General features: G+C 39.8%; 1 protein-coding gene across 6 annotated transcripts in view; it reads right to left on the bottom strand.

Annotated features, from left to right (window-relative positions):
* The window catches only part of LTBP1 (latent transforming growth factor beta binding protein 1), a 391,697-nt gene that overhangs the window by 359,713 nt on the left and 9,664 nt on the right, over positions 1–22,320 (bottom strand). For all 6 annotated transcript variants that reach the window (XM_038397049.2, XM_038397051.2, XM_043511538.1 and 3 more), the window contains exon 3: positions 961–1,249. In XM_038397049.2, the coding sequence (XP_038252977.1) occupies positions 961–1,249 (289 nt within the window). The remainder of the gene's footprint in view (positions 1–960; positions 1,250–22,320) is intronic.

Genomic DNA, 22,320 nt, shown 5'->3' with positions numbered 1-22,320 from the left:
AGAGACTAACAAATTTATTTGAGCATAAGCTTTCGTGAGCTACAGCTCACTTCATCGGATGCATTCAGTGGAAAATACAGTGGGGAGATTTATACACACACACAGAACATGAAACAATGGGTTTTATCATACACACTGTAAGGAGACAGTCTCCCCAAAAGGTAAACACAGCCCTGAGAGACAGCACAGAATTAGACAGCTACATTATTGAGCCAAATTGTTAATCTAAACATTGTAAATAAAGTTTGGCATTTCCCTCAGAAAAGCCCTGCAGCAGAGAGCCCTGATTGAGCCACCAGCCAATGTGGAGGCAGAAAAAACTGGAGGCAACTTCAGGATGGGAGAATGCCCCTGTTGCCAGTGACTGGTTCTGCCCCCACATTCCGAACAGGCTGAAGTAAGCATCCTGACAGATCTGTGAACCTTATCATGAAGAAGCAATCAGCTTTTCTAGCCATTAAGACAAGAAGAACCAAAGCACAATGTAAAGGTCAAATTTTACTCTCCTCGTTCACGTGTGTAGTCCTACTATGCTGGATTCTGTTCTCAATTAAACTCAAACAGTTATGACATTTTGGGCCTTATTTTCATCTCACACAGGTGTAAATTAAAAAGTAAACTCCATTGAAGTCAACATAGTTACATCAGTGTAAAAATCATAATGAGAAGAGAATCAGGCTCATTGACTTCAGTGGCACTTCTCCAGTACATTGAATGGATTCGGTCCATATATTATAAAAGGCACAGTGGATCTACTTAATGAGGTTTTTAAAATAAAATAAAAAACAGAATAGAATAGATGATGCTTTTACACAACACCACCTCTTTGAAAAGATCTCCAAGCTAATAAATAGTCTCTCAGCTTTGCAGAGACAGTTAAAAGGAATAATATTTTGTTTTAAAATTATGCATCTCCCTAAATCTAATGTATTTTAAAAGAAAGAGGGGCGGAAAACTTACTGTGATTGCAGTTGCTGAGGTAATCCAACAGGGGGCTTCTGCTTGAGAGTGAACATCATCTGAGCCACTGGGTTGACTTTCTGTGGAACCTGTACCTTCTGAGAGAAAGTCTGCTGAGCAGCCTGCTGAGGAATTGGCCACGGTGGTGCCACAGGGCCCTGACCTCCGGTGGAAGAGGTATCTTGCGTGACAGTATCCTCACAGGAGTTACCTTTCGTCCCTGGTTTACACACACAAAGCTGAGGTCGCAGACACATCCCTCCATTTTGGCATGGTGGCGAACAGTTAGCTAAGAAAAAAAAAAAAAAGACATTTTAAAAAGTGACGATGAAGCAAAGCATGATGGAAACAACAAACCCTCCCCCAAAGTACAATGGCAACATTACTGAGAGTTTCCTGAAGACAGAATTAAAGCTCAAGGTTGAAAACAAAATGGGCAAAATTCAGCAGTGATATAAAAACTGTATATGTGGTAAAGATGTGTAACTCACATTGACTTGACATTCAAGGGGTGTGCTTACAGGAGGACGGGCAGAAGGCTGACGAACAAAGAATAAAATATAAGATAAAGTAGCCTCCCACAATTTATTATATACCTTCCTGTTAGTAGCTTTCTGCTTCATTCCCCAGCTTTCCATCTTTTAACATGTAAATTGGACACATTTTGCACACCCACTAAATATCAAATTGGTGCAAGTTATACAACTTCACTATCGACACAAGGAACCAGATTCTCTTTACAAATATTCAATGCACCAAAAAGAATGCCGTAAGTACTATTAGAAATTGTTCCACTTACTTCACAGATCAGTAAAACGAGGAACAAAAAGGTTAAATGATTCACCTATTCCCTTCCACTAAAGCGGAGACTAAAACTCCTCTTACATACATATGCCATAGTAATAGTGTAAAAAAACATGCATACATAAAAGTGGTCCTAGCACTAGCTAGCAACACTGCCAAGAAAATAGCTTTCCTTGATGAGAAAGCTCAGCAATAATGAATCCTTAACCACATTCAAAGCGTGTCAGACTGCAGTAAAACCTCCATCAGAGCTAAGTAATGCAATACCCCCAGGAACAAACATGGCACAATTTATAGAGTACTTGAGAAAGAACTAGAGGACAGAGAATGTCTGTCTCCAAGACCCAGCTTCTTAGCAGTATCAAAATGATTACTTAGATCCGTCAGGATTATAAAACTCAGGGACTCCAAATTCTCATCTTCATGCTCAATCTACTGGACCATATTGTTTCCCTAAAATTTTAACTGCGTGCATCTATATCATCTTGGAAAACAAATAACCAAACCCTGCAAATCCTGGCCCCAGCTGTTCTGTAGCCATTAACAGACTCTCAAGCATCTGCAAATCTTGCAGTATACAAACCCTCTGAGAGGTGGCTGCCTGCTGCCCACCTCCAACCTCAAAAACAAAGTTGATGTCCATCACTTCACTCCCTTCTATCCCAAACTGCACCCACTTATACATCAGGATCAGTCAGCCTAGTGAAAGAAGGACCAGTACAGGTGGCAATAAGAATATATTGCAGTGGTTCTCAACCCCGGGTACACATACCCTGGCAGTACACAGAGGTCTTCCAACGGGCACATTAGTTCATCTAGATATTTGTCTAGCTTTACAATAGGATACATAAAAAGCTCTAGCAAAGTCAGTACAAAGTACAATTTCAGAGGATGACTTTTTGTATACTGCTCTATATACTATACACTGAAATGGACACATAATATTTATATTCCAGTCAATTTATTTTATAATTACATGGTAAAAATGAGAAAGTAAGCAATTTTTCAGTAATAGTGTGCTGTGTCACTTATGTTTTTATGTCTGATTTTGTAAGCAAGTAATTTTCAATTGAGGGGACATTTTTGGGTATGCAAGACAAATCAGAACTCTGAAAGGGGTGCAGTAGTCTGGAAAGACTGAGAGCCACTGATATACTGCATCCGTTACAGACAAGCCCAAAATTTGGCCTTAAAAGAAAAACAAAACAAAACAAAACAAAAAAAGCCACACCTTTCTATAGAGAGAATAGTAATAATAAATATCAGTATCAGCGTTGTAAATCAATGAGATAAACCAACAAAATGTACAGTTACATTATCCTACCTATCATGTAAGATCACCAAGTTTTTTCCTTGCTGTGATTTCCTGAACCATCAGCAAGTAGAAACTTTCCCTATCTTTTGGTGGAGGACATAGTTTTGTGCAGTTTCTGTCAAAGTAGTTTGCTTTTTAAACAAAACACTGTCTCTTCTAAAATAGAAAACAGTTCTTTCCCCTTTTGAAATAAGATTCATGCCATGTGTAGTAAAGCTGGTGGAGCAATTTCCATCTAAACTACAAAGCACGGTTTTTGGTGTTTTGTTTTGTTTAAAACAATCATATTGTCTTCAGATTTCAGACAAATAATGTATACCATAATCTCTGCATTTTTCTTCCTTCCTGTCTCAACAGATCTTTCAATATGTCTAGTTATATTAGTTAACAATGCCAGACACCTTTTCAAAGCCAGCATCAGCCTAACACCTGCTTAACCATAACAATTAATTTATGTAAGAAAAAAAAATGAGTAATGAAAATTGTGCTAATCCTGATGCAGTAAACTCCCTATAACAAATCTCCAGCTATGTGAGAGTTGCAACAAAACAGTCTAGTGGTCTGCGTGGGTAATCTCTTTCATTAGCCCAGAATATTTCAATCCCATTTAACCAACGAACATCAACTGGCAAATAGAGATTTTTTTTTTGCAGTTTTACCAGTGATATTGTATTTGCAGAATTTGAAAGCGGTTTCTTTCTCTGCAATACTGGCTATTTTTGATCAGCTCCAGCTCTTCTCTGGTCTCTTAACATGTACTTTTCTTTTTGTTTTAAGCCTGTAATTTCTACTTGAACTGTGTGTTGCACCCAAGGATGGTGCCTTATTTTTCCAATCAACGTTGCAGTCTATTCAGCAAAAGAGCTGTTCTGTTTGAATCTCTCATAAAACTCATATTGTTACATCCCATCCCCCACTTCAATGAGCTTCACCAACTACTTTTGAAAACAATTTAAATTAAAGTTTATTGTATTAACAATTCAAAACAACCTTAATATAATTCAAATATCTATCTAAAGGTAACTTCTTATAGCCCCCATTATTGTAGAATGTAATCACAGTCAAACTACTATCTTTTTATTGAGCATAATAATTCTATATACCCCTAATATCATTAGATAAAGTTATTCTTTAAACATAGACTAAACATAACTGATACCAAATTATAACATTATATTAACTATATTAACAGTTTAGGTCATAAACCATCAAATCTGATGCCACAGAATAAATATACAAGCATATTCAATTATCCAAATTTATGTTAAAAAAATACATATATATATGCCCTGGGCCAATACCCATTTAAGTCAAAGGAAAGACTACTTGGAACTTCCATGAAAGTTGGATTGGTCCCTAAAATATTTAAAACAAATGTGGGATCAAATTAAGATTGTTTGGGTGCTAGTCACTGAGAATTTTCCAGTTAATGGTGCATGCACCTGGGTGTTAAATTGGAATCAGAATATTTTATGTAACCTCAACTTGTTTTTTCCATATTGTCATGTTCTTTAATAAATGTGTTCTTCAGTGGTACATCTCCTCTTGAACTTTACATAGCTGAAGAAACTTTGATACCAGAGGAATATAACATTATGTTGTTGTTTATTATTTGTATTACTGTAGTGCTCAGGAATCCCAGTCATAGACCAGGACATACTGTGCTAAGTTCTCTCTATACAAAGAGAACAAAAAGATGGTCCCTTATAAAAAGTTTGTTTATATTTGTTTGTTACATTTGTTTATATTTTGGTTGATTTAGGAGAGATTTTTTTTCCTTCTCTCAGAAAGCTGGCATAAGGATTTACAGTAACAAATATATTTTATAATATTAAAACAAATCTTCTTGACTAAAATATTTTTTTTGCATTTTGCCTCCGGACTCAGGTTTTATTAATTTGCCACAGTATCCCCAAAATTATTGTTTCATAATTAAGGCTAGGTTTTAGTCACAGGTATTTTTAGTAAATGTCATGGACAGGTCACGGGCAGTAAACAAAAATTTACAGCCCATGACTTATATTATATACCCCTGATTAAATCTTGAGTGCTTGGGGGCGGGGCGCGCCTGGTCAACGGGAGCTGCGGAACCAGCACTCGGGGCGGAGGCAGCATGTGGAGTCCCCTGGCCATGCCTCTGCCTAGGAGCCAAGGGACATGTCACCACTTCCTGGGAGCCACCTGAGGTAAGCGCCGCCCGGAGCCCACACCCTTCACTCACACCCCAACTCCCTGACCCAGCCCTGAGCCCCTCCTACACCCAAACTCCTGCTGCTAGGGTGGTAGCGGGCGAGGGAGGTATGGTGGCCCGAGACTGCCCCAGCCAGTGAGGCTGGCCTTGGGGCTTCCCAAGTTGCTCAGGCAGCCCCTGGGCCAGCCACACTGGCTGCTGCAGAAGTCACGGAGGTCCCAGAAAGTCACAGAATCCATGACTTCCCTGACAGACTTGCAACCTTATTCATAATCAATAACTATATTTAAAACTATTCCAAAAGCAATAACCTGCTAGTGTGTACAGTGCAGAAGTGATTCTTACACAATCCAAATAAAAATATTACATATTTAGAAAATGCAGTCTAGAATCTTTAATAGCATTTTTGCCAATAACATTTCAATAGAACTTGCTAAGTGGAACTGAAAGAAAAAGTACCATAGGCTAACAAGGGATAGTAAAACAGCTAGAAGAGTGAGTTGAAAGGACTAAGATAGCTGTCCCAAACATCATGATGTGTGACGGGGCAGGCAAACTTTTTGGCCTGAGGGCCACATCAGGTTTCCAAAGTTATATAGAGGGCTGGTTAGGGGAGGCTGTGTCTCCCCAAACAGCCAGGCATGGCCCGGCCCCCGCCTCCTATCTGACCCCACCCCCGGCTTCTCGCCCCCGACAACTCCCCTGGGACTCCTACCCCATCCACTACGCCCTGCTCCTGTCCCCTGACCATCCCTAGACCTCCCACCTCTGACTGCCTCCTGCAGCCACCCATCCAACCCCCCCTCATTTCTGACTGCTCCCCCGGGAGTCCTGCCCTATCCAACTCCCCGTTCCCTGCCCTCTGATCACCCTGAACCCTATAAGAGAGAGAAAGAATGAGGAGTACTTGTGGCACCTTAGAGACTAACATTTATTTGAGCATAAGCTTTTGTAGGCTAAAGGCCCACTTCATCAGTTGCATGGAGTGGAAAATACAGTAGGAAGAGCGTGTGTGTGTGTTTGTGTGTATATATATCACACACACACACACACCCATGAAAAAGTGAGGGTTGCCATACCAACTCTTAACGAGTCCAATCGATTAAGGTGGGCTATTATCAGCGGGGGGGGGGGAACTTCTGTAGTGATAATCAGGATGGCCCATTTCAAACAGTTTACAAGAAGGTACGAGTAACAGTAGGGGGGAAATCAGCATGGGGAAATAGTTTTTAGTTAGTGTAATGACTCATCCATTCCCAGTCTTCATTCAAGCCTAATTTAATGGTGTCTAGTTTGCAGATTAATTCCAATTCTGCTGTTTCCCATTGGAGTCTGTTGGAGGGAAAATTACATTTGTAGTGCTAATGAGACCAATGCAATCAAGGTGGACGTCGGCCATTTCCAACAGTTGATAAGAAGGTGCAAGTATCAGCAGAGGGGAAAATTACTTTTTGTAGTGACACATCCATTCCCAGTCTTTATTCAGGCCTAATTTGATGGTGTCCAGTTTGTAAATTAATTCCAGTTCTGCAGTTTCTTGTTGAAGTCAGTTTCTGAATTCTTTTTAATTGAAGAATTGCCACTTAAGTCTGTTATTGAGTGTCTCCTATTGGTTTTTGAATGTTACAGTTCTTGATGTCTGATTTGTGTCCATTTATTCATTTGTGTAGAGACTGTCTGGTTTGGCCAATGCACATGGCTTTTGAAAAAATAGACCTTTGACCTTTTATCTCAAAGAGAAATCCAGAAGATCTAACTCTTGCTAAGCATGCCACGATATTCTTCAAACTGGAGGTTTAATGACAAAGTAAGTAGAACTGCACAACTAATGGCCAAACTGGACCATTCCAATACACACAATCTTCTTCCACTTCCATCTAAAATCCCTTATGTCAATATTGCTATGAAGAAATGAAAATCTAATCAATCAGTCTCACCACTGGAAGACTATCACAATTTAAGAAATGATTTCACATACATTTTAAGTACATTGTTACCACTGGATAAATGGACTTGTGTATTAATTAATGCCTGTGTCTAGACAAAAAGGAAGCAAAGAACGTGGCTTATCAGTTTCAGAAATTCTGTTTGATACAATGTAAAAATGGCTACCTCATCACCTGTTTAACACTCCACACAGCATAAGATATTAAATAGAAACTACTGGATAACTGTCATACTCATTAGCTCTGCAAATCAGAGGGCAATTACTTGCCCTGTATTTTACCTTCAAAAAGACACTCAATGAAGGAAATGTCAAATTTCTTCATACTGTTTTGTTTCTCTTTTAATATGGATAGACTCAAGTTGCCAAATCATGACATAAGGGATCAGAGAGTTGAAAACAGAAATCACCAGATAATGCATGGGGAAAAGGGAAGCTCACACAGTTACTTCTCCATAGCTAGAGCATTATTAAAATACACCTGTTGGTAGATAGGAGCTCAGTCGCTAACCCAAGAGTAAGACAGAACAGTTGCCCCTCTGGAGAGATCATGCCATTTTTCTGTAATCCTTGCACAGCATCCAGATGCTAGGGTGATAGACACTTTATAGAAAGCTGATAAAGTTATGCAGACTCAGAAACAGACAAATATCATCCATTCTGGGTAGGAGCCAGGGATAAAAAATAAAAATAAATAAATAAATAAAATCAGTCATATTTTATGAATCTTGAAAATGTGTATTCTATTGATACCTAAAATATATTAAAATTACCTATCCTAACCTCTAGGTTCTTTAACAAGTTTAAAAAACACAGACAAAATTAAAACAACCATCCACCCAAAACAGCCCCAGCCTACATAACAAAACAATCAACCAGGATATCTGAAAATATAAAACAGAACTCCTACCACACTCAAAAAGAAAATGAAATGGAAATTCAGATGACAAATTCATAATTTTGCCAAAAATACTGAAAGAATTAGGATCCTCATCCCAAATTCTGCTCCAGCTACACAAACATAAATCCTGAGTAACTCTACTGAAGTGAATGGAGTTATTCTAGATTTACACCAATACAATTAAGTAGAATTTGAACTCTGTTTTTAAATCAGCTTAACTTCTTTCACCTAAGAAAGTAATTTTTGAAATTCTTTAAATCTTTGATTTCTAAATCATACAGGCCAGATTCTGATCTCATTTACACCAGGATAAATCCAAAGAGTTTCTCCAATTTGTATATAAAATATATGAAGCAAATGGCATTACTCTACCATCGCCTCCTATAAAACAGGAAGAGGCAGCAGCATGTCTAATACACGTTATGGGGAGAAATTTTAGTCAAACTGTTTATGTGATCAGTAACAGCAGATTAAAAAAATGTTGCATTGTATCGTCACAGCAACTCCCAGCTGCCCTTTTATTGAAGATACTGAACAACGACATAGACTGCTATCAGACCATAGTATGACAAGAAGGGAGGCCACATTTGTAATACATCATAAAACTGTCTATTGTCTCCTTTTACCCACTATTTAAAAAAAAAAAAAAAAAAAAAGCAGTGACTATTTTTATAAATACAAAGCAGGCATCTGCAACATGCCACAAATATGACCTAATTATTACAATTTAACTTCAACTAGATGTGCATTGATTACTGTGTTTAAACACCACCGTTTTCCACAAAGCTGAGTTTCTAAAATGTGGAATGTTAAAGTACAGATCCGATAGTAAAACTATGGGACCAACATTCCTCCTCTTGAAGTCAATGGGAGTTTTGCTATTGATTTCAATACAAGCAAAAATTGGGCACTAGGGCCAAAATTCAGCAGTGATGTACATAATAATGTAATGCGGGTATAAATTAGTTAGAAAATGGCAAGGTAAGTAGCAAAGTAGTAAACTTTGCACTGATTTTTTATTTGTGGAGGGTGAAATTCACCCTTCTGCAGAGGGCCAGCCTAAGGCCTTTAGGCTGAAGTGAGATAAAAGTGGTGGAAAGGCCTTGTGCTGGTCTTCTGCCCAGAGATTCATTTTACCATCAGAGTACAGGGAGTGGTACAGGGGTAAACTGAAGTGCAGAGCTGATTTATCTTGCATCTTCTCCTTGGCTGCTTTTCCTGCTACATTCTCTTGTGCCATTAGCATGTAAATTGCACTCATTTTGTACCTAATGAATGCCAGATCAATCCAAGTTTCTGTTTTCTAAGCTTAATGCTAATAATTTTGTTGTAAAGCACGTGATTTTTCAATTTTCTCCTTATGTTTACATGCTTGTGCCACCATGTTGTCTGATAACACTTGGTTAATCCTATGATGATATGATCTGTTTTTGCTCACTCTATTATTTGGTTTTATTTAAACTTGTTTAATCTGAAAAATAAAATAAAGTTTTACCTATTGGTTAAAATATGACAACACACCAAATCTCAGCCAACTGGATTATGTTTTAAAATCCCTGGGGAGAAGTAAAATGACTTCCCTTCATCCAGTTTTCTTTTTTCAAGGAAGCTACAAAACATCTTACTTTTCCAGTAGCCCCCAACTCACTTTTCTACCTCCCCAGACTTTCCTCTCAGTAGATATATTCTCTGCTAAAGTAGGCAGAGAGCACTTTTTTGGCCTTGATGTGCCCAGTGTCCACATTGCCTACTGGTGCAGTGCAGTAAAGGAGGTACATGTGCAGTCTTAAGAAAGAATCTCTCTCGATCTATGCATTTTAGTGTAGTACCTAAATGCCCAATACATAACATTAGAAAAGAGCAATTCTGGATCAAATTATTCTCCTGGCCCCATTTTTAAGCCCCATGGATACCCAGGATGCAGAAGTTTCATGATAGGGATGATGCTGTACTGATCTCTAATTTCATTACTGGGAGCAGGACTATAACATAGAAATGAGTCTTGCATCAGTTTCTGGTATAATCTTGCACAGCTGACTGCCAACAAATTTATTCCTAACTTACTGGAAAGATAAAGAATGCCATGTATGTAAGCACAGTAACTGACAACACAACATTCTGCAGGGTTGTTTGGTTTGTTTTTTTGGGTGGGGGAGTCTGCAATTCTCATTGAAGTCCACATTATGATACAAGCAAGTTGTTTTAATTCAAGTAATTATCATTACTGCTATTTTTCTAAAATATACAGAAAATCCACACAGACACACGCCTGGAACCCCGACCAGGGATATTCTATCTGCTACCCAAGATCCATAAACCTGGAAATCGTAGACGCTACAATCCAGATCTTCCCGAAAACACCATCCTAGCCACTATGGATGTAGAAGCCCTCTACACCAACATTCCACACAAAGATGGACGACAAGCCGTCAGGAACAGTATCCCCGATAATGTTACGGCAAACCTGGTGGCTGAACTTTGTGACTTTGTCCCCAAATGTGAAATAGTTATGGGTGAGCACAATGTATACCTTCAAATCAGCAGCACTGAGATGGGTACCCGCATGGCCCCACAGTATGCCAACATTTTTATGGCTGACTTAGAACAACGCTTCCTCAGCTCTCGTCCCCTAATGCCCCTACTCTATTTGCGCTACATCGATGACATCATCATCTGGACCCATAGAAAAGAAGCCCTTGAGGAATTCCATCATGATTTCAACAATTTCCATCCCACCATCAACCTCAGCCTGGACCAGTCCACACAAGAGATCCACTTCCTGAACACTATGGTGCTAATAAGCGATGGTCACATAAACACCACCCTTTACCGGAAACCTACTGACCACTATGCCTACCTACATGCCTCTAGCTTTCATCCAGATCACACCACACGATCCATTGTCTACAGCCAAGCTCTACAATACAACCGCATTTGCTCCAACCCCTCAGACAGAGACAAACACCTACAAGATCTCTATCATGCATTCTTACAACTACAGTACCCACCTGCTGAAGTGAAGAAACAGACTGACAGAGCCAGAAGTGTATCCAGAAGTCACCTACTACAGGACAGGCCCAACAAAGAAAATAACACAACGCCACTAGCCATCACCTTCAGCCTCCAACGCATCATCAAGGATCTACAACCTATCCTGAAGGACGACCCATCACTCTCACAGATCTTGGGAGACAGGCCAGTCCTTGCTTACAGACAGCCCCCCAACCTGAAGCAAATACTCACCAGCAACCACACAACAGAACCACTAACCCAGGAACCTATCCTTGCAACAAAGCCCATTGCCAACTCTGTCTACATATCTATTCAGGGGACACCATCATAGGGCCTAATCACATCAGCCACAATATCAGAGGCTCGTTCACCTGCACATCTACCAAGTGATATATGCCATCTTGTGCCAGCAATGCCCCTCTGCCATGTACATTGGCCAAACTGGACAGTCTCTACGTAAAAGAATAAATGGACACAAATCAGACATCTAGAATTATAACATTCAAAAACCAGTCGGAGAACACTTCAATCTCTTTGGTCACTCGATTACAGACCTAAAAGTGGCAATTCTTCAACAAAAAAACTTCAAAAACAGATTCCAACAAGAGACTTCTGAATTGGAATTAATTTGCAAACTGGATACAATTAACTTAGGCTTGAATAAAGACTGGGAGTGGATGGGTCATTACACAAAGTAAAACTATTTCCCCATGTTTATTCCCCCCCCCCCCCCCCACACACACACACACACACACACACACACACTGTTCCTCCGATGTTCTTGTCAACTGCTGGAAATGGCCCACCTTGATTATCACTACAAAAGGTTTCCCCCCTCCCCACTCTCCTGCTGGTAATAGCTCACCTTACCTGATTACTCCCGTTACAGTGTGTATGGTAACACCCATTGTTTCATGTTCTCTGTGTATATAAATCTCCCCACTGTATTTTCCACTGAATGCATCCAATGAAATGAGCTGTAGCTCACGAAAGTTTATGCTCAAATAAATTTGTTAGTCTCTAAGGTGCCACAAGTACTCCTTTTCTTTTTGCGGATACAGACTAACACGGCTGCTACTCTGAAACCTGCAATAGGGGTGTCTCATTAGTTGCAAGCTACAAAGATCAATACCACTACAGTCAGAATGGATTAATTTAAATAAAATTAATTTAAATCACTGATTTGAATCATAGGACTGGAAAGAACCTCGAGAGGTCATCTAGTCCAATCTGCTGCACGCATGGCAGGACTATGTATTATCTAGTCCAGGGTGGCCAGCCTGAGAAGGAGACAGAATTTACGAACGTGCATTGCCAAAGAGCCACAGTAACACATCAGTAGCCCCCACATCAGCTCCCCCGCTCCGGCCCCAGGAAAGCCAATCAGCACCTAACCCTCCATCCCTGCGCCTCCCGCCCGCCGCGATCAGCTGTTTTGTGCTGTGCAGGAGGCTGGGGAGGAGGAGGAGGAGCAAGGGTGCAGCAGACTCAGAGGAAGGGGCAGGGCCTGGGGGGGGAAGGAGTGGAGTGGGGTGGGGCGGGGCGGGGCCGGGGGCAGAGCCAGGATTTGAGCAGTGACCACGCTGTAGCACACTGGAAAGTTGGCACCTGTAGCTCCAGCCCTGGAGTTGGCGCCTATGCAAGGAGCCGCATATTAACCTCTGAAGAGCCACAAGTGGCTTCAGAGCCACAGGTTGGCCCCCTCTGATCTAGACCATTCGTGACAGGAGCATTTGTCTAAGAGCGTTTGCTCTTAAAAATCTCCAATGATGGAGATTCCACAACCTCCATAGGCAGTTTATTCCAGTGCTTAACCACCCTGACAGTTAGAATGTTTTTTCCTAATGTCCAACCTAAACTTCCCTTGCTGCAATTTAAGCCCATTGCTTCTGGTCATATTCTCAGAGATTAAGAACAACAATTTTTCTCCCTTCTCCTTGTACCAACCTTTTACAACATACTTGAAAACTGGTATCATGTCCCCTCTCAGTCTTCTCTTTTCCAGACTAAACAAACCCAGTTTTTTCAATTTTCCCTCGTAGGTCATGTTTTCTAAATCTTTAATCATTTTTGTTGCTCTTCTCTGGACTTTCTCCAATTTGTCCACATCTTTCCTGAAATGTGGAGCCCAGAACTGGACACAATACTCCACTTGAGGCCTAATCAGCACAGAATCATGATTTAAATAAGCAAGCAAGAAATCTGGATTTAAATCATCAAGTTTAATCGTGTTTTGCATTTGTACTTTTTAGTTATTTACCTAAACTAAGGTTGCTAGCCAAGCCCACCAACAGGGGGAGCAGGGTGACGCAAAGGGGGCAATTGCCCAGGGCCTGGGGACCCCCAGCCACTGCTGCAATAGAAGCAGGAGCCCTAGGCCCTTTTAAATTGCCCAGGAGGGCTGCAGGGCACCTAGGCACACAAGACTGCTCTGAGCCCTGCACTCAGAGGGACCCCGCCACTGTTCCCTCTAAGCTGTGTGCGAGTGCGTGCACACACAGATCCTAAACCCCACGCACAGGGCGAAACACCACACGTACAAAAATTTGTACAGAAGCACAACAATTTGCACAGAATAATTTTTTTGCACACACAGCCTGTCAAAAATTAGAGGGAACACTGGACCCCGCAGGCTGGCGTGGGTGGTCCCGGAATTGAGCCCTGGGATCTGGAATTTCTGGCAGTGGGCCTGTTGCTAGCTATTAAAACATGTTGATTTGCAATTAAATATAGTTTTTACATTAAATTTGGTGCTTCTTTTTGCTAACCTGAAGGATTCATGATATTGATACACATTTAGTTAAGTAATTATATGGCTTAACTTACATATATTTAAATTTTTAACTTTATTATTCAAGAGGAAGGATGGCTCAGTGGTTGGGGGCACTAGCCTGGGAAGTTCAATGGACTATGGACTGCCTGTGTGACCTTGGTGAGTCACTCAGCTTCTTTGGGCTTCAGTTCCCAATCTGTAAAATGGGGGTCCCAGAGAAAAGATGGATACTACCAGAAGAAAAACTGCCCATTGAGATAGAAAGAAAAATGGTGACCCTAAAACTCTATTAGTTGCAGGATACATTTATTAGTATGTTAGAAAATGGTTAATGATGCATTTCTTATTTACTAGATTAATTTTTTATTTGCAATTTGTGTCAGACTATTTGGATGGAAATTCAAATTCAATTACAATGCACAAAAAGAGCATTTTAATTTTATTAAATAAAACTACCTTAAATGTGCTAGATACAAGAAAAAAAGTTTAACACGTTTTACGTTTAAAAACTAATTGACTAATCAAAGGAAGTATTATCTGTAGTTAGTATACTGAAATGATTGTTTCTGGTCAACATGTGCTTCAAGATTTTACAATTAGAAGCATGGGCGGTGCTGGAGCCCCACTTCAGGGAGGCTAGTCCCCGGTTCTGCCTCTTCCATCCTCCCCGACTCTTTGCGACCAGAGGAGCCCCGAGACCCTCTGATCCCCACTTGCAGTCAGAGGAGTCATGGAGCACCCATGGAGTCAGCATCTAGGATTACTAATAAACCCGGGATGCTGAGTAAAACATACCGTCTCCTCAGGGGCATACCTGTATGGGGCATATCAGAAGCTCAAGTTCTTCTTCTGGAAGAGAGAAGAAGAGAAGAGTTTTTGAATTTTCCCGCAGGGTGGCTTGGAGTCTGCGGAAGAGGAGGCATGGCTGCGGGGGCTCCAGCCAACCCAGGGCTCTTCCAAGCAGGTTGGGTGGGGACTTTGGGGAAGGGATGGAATGGGGGCAGGGTAGGGGTGGCACGAGCACCCACCGGCACTGGGAAAAATTGGCACTTGTGTTAATAATCTCCCTAGAGTCCAGGGAGATTGCTGATGAACCCAGAAAGCTGAATAGCACATACCATCTTCTCACCTGCCCCAGAACCTGCGTGGGGCATAATTAAAAGCTTCCCCCACCAAACCACAACAGGGGTCCAGCAACAGCAGCTGCGCTGGGGAGGCTGAGCCTCCCCTGGCCTATTATACCCACCACCCATGATTAGTAGATCTCATCCTCTCACATCTAGTTTATATTCATAGATTGGAAGAGGAAAATAAGCTTTCCTGATTTCATAGAATATCAGGTTGGAAGGGACCTCTGGAGATCATCTAGTCCAACCCCCTACTCAAAGCAGGAGCAATCTCCAATTTTTGCCCCAGATCCCTAAATGGCCACCTCAAGGATTAAACTCACAACCCTGGGTTTAGCAGGCCAATGCTCAAACCACTGAGCTATCCCTCCCCCAAAAGCACCCAGACTGGTTCCTTAACTCTGAATAAACTAGTCATTTAACTGAACTAATTGAATAAACTGAAATGTAGAAAATATTCTGTCTGCTCCTATAGAAGAGGCTGTTCTCAAAAACTGGTTTAGCACTTCACAAAACTCTGATTGCAGGTGCCTAGCCACTGGTCCGACTTTCTTTAAAACTTGGCAGCAAATATGTACTGCTTAATATTACTTTTTCTATTTAATTTAAATAATTTTAGTAAGTTTAGGCCTTAATATAAATTGCCAATTTCAAAATTTATTTTAATACGATTATTTTTTTAAAATAACCTATTTAATTTAAATTTAAAAAAAAACTGATTTAAAAATTAAAAACAAACAAAAACAGACAAACTTGGGAATCCTATGCAAAAAAACCTTTCAGATGTATGCCAAGAATTTCCACAAATAAGATTGTCTAGATAGAGATAAAAGCTGCAAAGTCACCTCATTTTTCTCCTTCAAAATCTTCTTTAAAACTCCTCGGCTGCGATGCCAACAAAAACTCAACTGTGGATAAGGACCTGGTATTCTATGACCACTGCTTTTCATCTTAGCTATTTTGTCTCAGTTACCTTATGTTCCCCATCTGTTTTTGTATCCACCTGTCATCTCGTCTTGTATTTAGATTGTAAATTCTTTGGTACACGGACCATCTTTTATTATGTGTTTGCACAGCACCAGCACAATGGAGCCCGAATTCATGACTGGGTCCCCTAGGTCCCATTGAAATACAAAAAACAAACAAATAATCAGGTTTTAGAGGCATAAAGGGGCCAGAAGCCAAATCAGGAAGTCCTCTGTAGAGGTTCTCAGAATGGCATGGTATAAGGGCCCTACACTGCCCTCCTCACTCTTGTAGCCCCCTGGCATGATATGGGGACTGGAACACATGACTTATGAGGAGAGGCTGAGGGAACTGGGATCGTTTAGTCTGTGGAAGAGAAGAATGAGGGGGGATTTGATAGCTGCTTTCAACTATCTGAAAGGAGGTTCCAAAGAGAATGGATCTAGACTGTTCTCAGTGGTAGCAGATGACAGAACAAGGAGTAATGGTCTCAAGTTGCAGTGGAAGAGGTTTAGATTGGATATTAGGAAAAACGTTTTCACTAGGAGGTTGGTGAAGCACTGGAATGGGTTACCTAGGGAGGTGGTGGAATCTCCTTCCTTAGAGGTTTTTAAGGTCAAGCTTGACAAAGCCCTGGCTGGGATGATTTAGTTGGGGATTGGTCCTGCTTTGAGCAGGGGGTTGGACTAGATGACCTCCTGAGGTCCCTTCCAACCCTGATATTCTATGAGGCTTTGCAGAAGGCAGGGGAAGAGGGGTGTTTTGGTGTTGAAGGCATATGTCCCCAATATTCAGTACTCCAGTTATTTCTGGGTTATGGAGTGGCCCATGGGTGGCTGTGACAAGACAGTGACTGCTTTAAATTATACTGGGAACTGGTCAAGCCAGAATTTGGTGGTCACAATAGTGTTTTAAAAAAAAAAAAAAAAATCAATAAAATTACACTGGTTTAAAACTGGAATAATGCAGTGTTGAATCAAGCACATTATATATATATCAGTAGGTGGTTAACAGAAGCATATCTACACCATCTGTACCAGATCCTATAGCACTCAGACCTGATCATTTGAATCTCACACCCAAACACAGAGGTCAAAGGGTCTCAATTACAAAATAAACAAAAAGCTTCCAAGTCTCAGCATGAAATGTTAGTCCATAACTCTGCAAAAGGAAGAAATACAAAAAAGGGGGAAAATATGATATTCACTCTAATCAGACATTTAATCAAACGGTATTCTTGTGAATAATGCTCTAAATGTGAAACAATTGTTTAAAAAATTAAAGAATGGGGAAGGAGAGCTTTGAAAGTTATCAAGTGTCAGTATGTGATATCAACTGAAAGAAAGCCTTGAAACTCCTATAATATTTCACCATAAAATAATCTAAGTACCAATAAAATAGTCTTTTCTTGCAATTCAACAATTGATACATATACACCATATTCCATCTGGCACCACCAAAGCAAATGCAACTACAATAAAAATCACTTACATTTAAACTGCCATTCCAATATATTTTAGTTTTTAGTCAACATATTTACTTTACTATTTTACTATAATAAATGAATGTAGTACACATTATTTAAAACAGTAATAAATGTCTTTAGAACTATTTTAATTCTGTAAAACTTATACTTTCAGGCCCCTATCCTGGAAACATTTGCATGCCTATTAACTATAAGCACATGAGTACAGTAGTTCTGTTGGAGACAATAAGCATAGGGTTAGTTCCAAAGTTAAAACACATGTAAAAGTGTTGGCGAATTAGAGCTGTAACTTTCAAAGGAGGGGGGGCTGGAGGATGAGCACCTAATGTAATGTTTTTGTAATTACAGGTCTGACTGCATGGTTTCACTAAAGAAGGGGAAACTAGGATATACACTCCAGCTGCTCTGGTGTTGCAAAGAGCTCAACTGACCAGTTCACTCTGTCTGTTTTGTGCTACTACAGAATGGCATAAAGCAGCGAGAACATACTGGTGAATATGGTTATGAAAGACTTATTTAAATTTAAAGTAGATATTTCATATGTACATTTTTTGAAATACCACATGCGAACATTCTTTTTGAATGTATTGTTTACTGTGCGTTCATGGAATTTTTAATCAAAACAACCAAGGAAATTCCTAGACAGAAACTGGAAGTTAAAATGGAGTTAAGGCTGTAAAAAAAAAAAAAAAAAAAAAAAAAAGTCAGTAATGCAGGGTAATATATCCATCACAGGAATGTTTCAGTCATCTCAAAAGCCTAGTTTTATAAACCCAGGAAATTCAGAGTCAAGATAAAACTTAAAAGAAAGCCAAACATGTTAAGATATAGAACAGCACAGTTCGGGCACTCAAAGCAATCTTAACTCTGCCCCATAGTGACATCGAAAGGGGGAGGGGGGGGGGAGAGAGGGGAGAAAAAAAAAAACCTAATGTGTCTTTTTAAAAACTACATTTAATCTCAAGCCACAAACAATACAGTGCCCCAATCATAATCATAGGGGTTACTGGATGGCATCACTACAGGGAAGAGTTAAAGTTACTTGGGTGCCCTAATTACATTTACATACGTATGCATGTTTGGGTTTCTTTTAAGCTTAACTTTAAATTTCTTTGTCTTGTAATACTCAATTTTGGGATAATACCAACTTTCCTGTAATATATTTTTTCCTAAATTGCTGATACGTACTCTCAACTTTAATTCCATTTTAATATTATTTTTGTCTGGGAATATTATACAAGAAGTGTTTTTATTTTATTTTTAATTGTTTGAAGATCAATTGATAACACAGAACATTACTTAAAGTCTTCAAATTCAAAGTTAGTTTTAATGAATTTACAGAGACTTTTATTAATGTTATGTAAAAAAAACAGAGAAACTTAAAGATTTAATATAAGAAATAAGGAAAAAAAAATTTAAACCTAAAAACGTTTCATACAAGAGAGCAAATAGGGTCAAATTCAGGCTTAGTATAAAATGGTATAGCTCCACCAAAGTCAAATAGATCTGTGCCTGTTTACACAGGGCTAAATTTGGTCCAAAACGTCTGTATGCAGAAGATGTCTGGATCAATCTGAGGTAAAGAAGAGAAAAGTTAAAGTATGGGCTGCATAAATGGATATAAGGTGGATAGAAACCTGGCTAGATCGTTGGGCTCAACAGGTAGCAATCAATGGCTCCATGTCTAGCTGCTGGTATCAAGCGGAGTGTCCCAAGAGTCGGTCCTGGGGCCGGTTTTGTTCAATATCTTCATTAATAATCTGGAGGATGGCATGGATTGCACTCTCAGCAAGTCTGCAGACGACACTAAACTGGGAGGAGTGGTAGATATGCTTGAGGGTAGGGATAGGATACAGAGGGACTTAGACAAATTAGAGGATTAGGCCAAAAGAAATCTGATAAGGTTCAACAAGGACAAGTGCGGAGTCCTGCACTTAGGTCGGAAGAATCCCACACACTGCTACAAACTAGGGACCGAGCGACTAGGCAGCAGTTCTGCAGAAAAGGACCGAGGGGTTACAGTGGATGAGAAGCTGGATATGAGTCAATAGTGTGCCCTTGTTGCCAAGAAGGCTAACAACATTTTGGGCTGTATAAGTAGAAGCATTGTCAGCAGATCGAGGGACGTGATCATTCCCCTCTATTCGGCATTGGTGATGCCTCATCTGGAGTACTGTGTCCAGTTTTGGGCTCCACACTACAAGAAGGATGTGGAAAAAACTGGAAAGAGTCCAATGGAGGGCAACAAAAATGATTAGGGGGATGGAGCACATGATTTATGAGGTGAGGCTGGGATTATTTAGTCTGCAGAAGAGAACTGGGATTATTTAGTCTGCAGAAGAGAAGAATGAAGGGGGATTTGATAGCTGCTTTCAACTACCTGAAAGGGGGTTCCAAAGAGGATGGATCTAGACTGTTCTCAGTGGTAGCAGATGACAGAACAAGGAGTAATGGTCTCAAATTGCAGTGGGCGAGGTTTAGGTTTGATATTAGGAAAAACGTTTTCACTAGGAGGGTGGTGAAGCACTGGAATGGATTACCTAGGGAGGTGGTGGAATCTCCTTCCTTAGAGGTTTTTAAGGTCAAGCTTGATAAAGCCCTGGCTGGGATGATTTAGTTGGGGATTGGTCCTGCTTTGAGCAGGGGGTTGGACTAGATGACCTCCTGAGGTCCCTTCCAACCCTGATATTCTGTGTTCTAGATTCTATGAAAAAAGACGAGTTGTGATAATACCACCTGCTCCAGAAGCAGTGGTTTCAAGTTCCTTTCCGCACCATACTAGAATAGGCTCGTACAGGTGCATTATAACAGGGCATGGTAAGCACTTTTTTTATTTTGATGCTGATTTTTATATTAATATAATATTGTATTTAGTCCAATACATTGTTATATTTGTATATATTGAAGTGATATTTCAGTATTCTCCATGAGTGAAATTCACCGTTGTGCAGAGGGCCATCAGAAAAAAAAAAAAACAACAACAACAAAAAAAAAAAAACACCCTTTTTGAGGAGAAGCGGGTCTTAAGGCCTGGACCTTTTACTGGCCATCTGTATGTGGCAAATTTCATCCTGTGTGATTAGAAGTTCAATATTAGGTTTATCTGAACAACCTAGATACTTGTGTAAACTCACTGGAGTCTTTCAATTACTATCAGTACAATGGTGTACATCCAAAGTTATAGCATTGAACTCAATGGTATTACTCTGATTTACAACACTGAAACAGAGAGCTGAATTTGGACAGCAGACCAACAGCTGTCTGTTAACTATTAAGATCTGAATTGTATTATGGTGGAGTGATTGTGCAGCCATGGTATAGTCTCTATAAAATTGGAACGGGGAGGATGGTCAACATTTTTGAAAAGGTAGGCCAGAGAGACAGTGCAATCATACATGTTCTTGATTTTGTAAATGTCAATAGTCTCTTTGGGTACATCTACACTGGAATAAAAGACCCTCAGCATGGTCACAGCTGGCTCAGGTTAGCTGACTTGGGCTTGCAGGGCTTGGGCTGCAGGGCTAAAAATTGCTGTCTAGATGTTTGGCCCCAGGCTGGAGCCCAGGCTCTGGGACTCTCTCCATTGTGAGATCCCAGAGCTCAGGCTCCAACTGAAGCCTAAACTTCTACACAGCAATTTTACAGCTCAGCAGCCCAAACCCCAGGAGCCCGAGTCAGCTGACCCAGGCCAACCGCAGCTGTTTAAATGCTGTGTAGATATAACTGTAGGATTGGACCTAAGGGTCATACTCAAACATTAACGCTGAATTGCTAGAATGACTGAAGTCAGGAATAATGATGAGACTTTAATATTAACAAGTTAACTGTGAACACATTAAAAATAAAATACACAATCAACAATACTTAGCAATTATATGGTTCTTTTCATCCATAGATCTCAAAACATTACTCCAAAGGAGAAAAGCAAAGACACTGCACCTACAAATTACTGGCCATTCAGGTTTTTTCCCCCACAACAATTATTCTCATAGGAATAATTTTCAAAAATTATGTCTAAGTGGATTTGGCAAACTATTTTATTTCTGAAGAACAACAACAAATAGGACTACAAAGTCATTAAAACTGAGAATTATTTGACTGTAAATCAGCTAAAAGAAATGTAACACCATCTTGCAAATAGTTCTATAAATAATTTTTCATTCAGCTTTTTTTTAGTTCAGAAAAAAACAAAATACTATACTCTTTGGAAAAGTGATATGATCCTTGTAATCCTTGTGGAGGAAACATTATGACCATTTATATCTTTCTGCACATGTACTTTGTTCTTATAACTGTGAGGCCAAAGGGAATTCTTTTCCTAAATACACATCTAATAAAAGTGTGCAACATTGTTGGAATTCTTAACTGGTCCATTTCAAAACATTTGATACACTCCTATATTGACTTCTATGATTGTGTAAACATGGCCTCTAGGAATGGGACAAAAAACAATGCCTTCACAATATATTCTTAATCTTTTGCTCCCAATATAAAAATAAGTGTATGGCTAGTATAATGTATAACATAGATTTATGAGATTTTTCTCTTTGCAACTTTATGGAATACTATTAAATTCCAAAGATCACCAGAAATTAAAGGCGGACACAACAAGAGGCACTGAAAATTTCATGTTAGCAAAAGTAAACCTTATTAGGCAAGTTACATGCCGCATATTGCATTTTTTGATATTTGAAGTGCTTGACTAATAATGTTCTTAACATAGCTTATAAAGCATATACTACTAAGGTGAAATACCCGATTTGAAAAACATTAAGTGCATCATGATATAATGAGTTTTGAAAGTGCAAGCAAAATTAAGTTTTCAGATACTGCACATCCT

This window comes from Dermochelys coriacea, chromosome 3 (genome assembly GCF_009764565.3).
Source record: "Dermochelys coriacea isolate rDerCor1 chromosome 3, rDerCor1.pri.v4, whole genome shotgun sequence".
Lineage (NCBI taxonomy): Eukaryota > Metazoa > Chordata > Testudines > Dermochelyidae > Dermochelys > Dermochelys coriacea.
The sequence above is the reverse complement of the archived record's forward strand: the minus strand, read 5'-3'. Positions and strand labels throughout refer to the sequence as shown.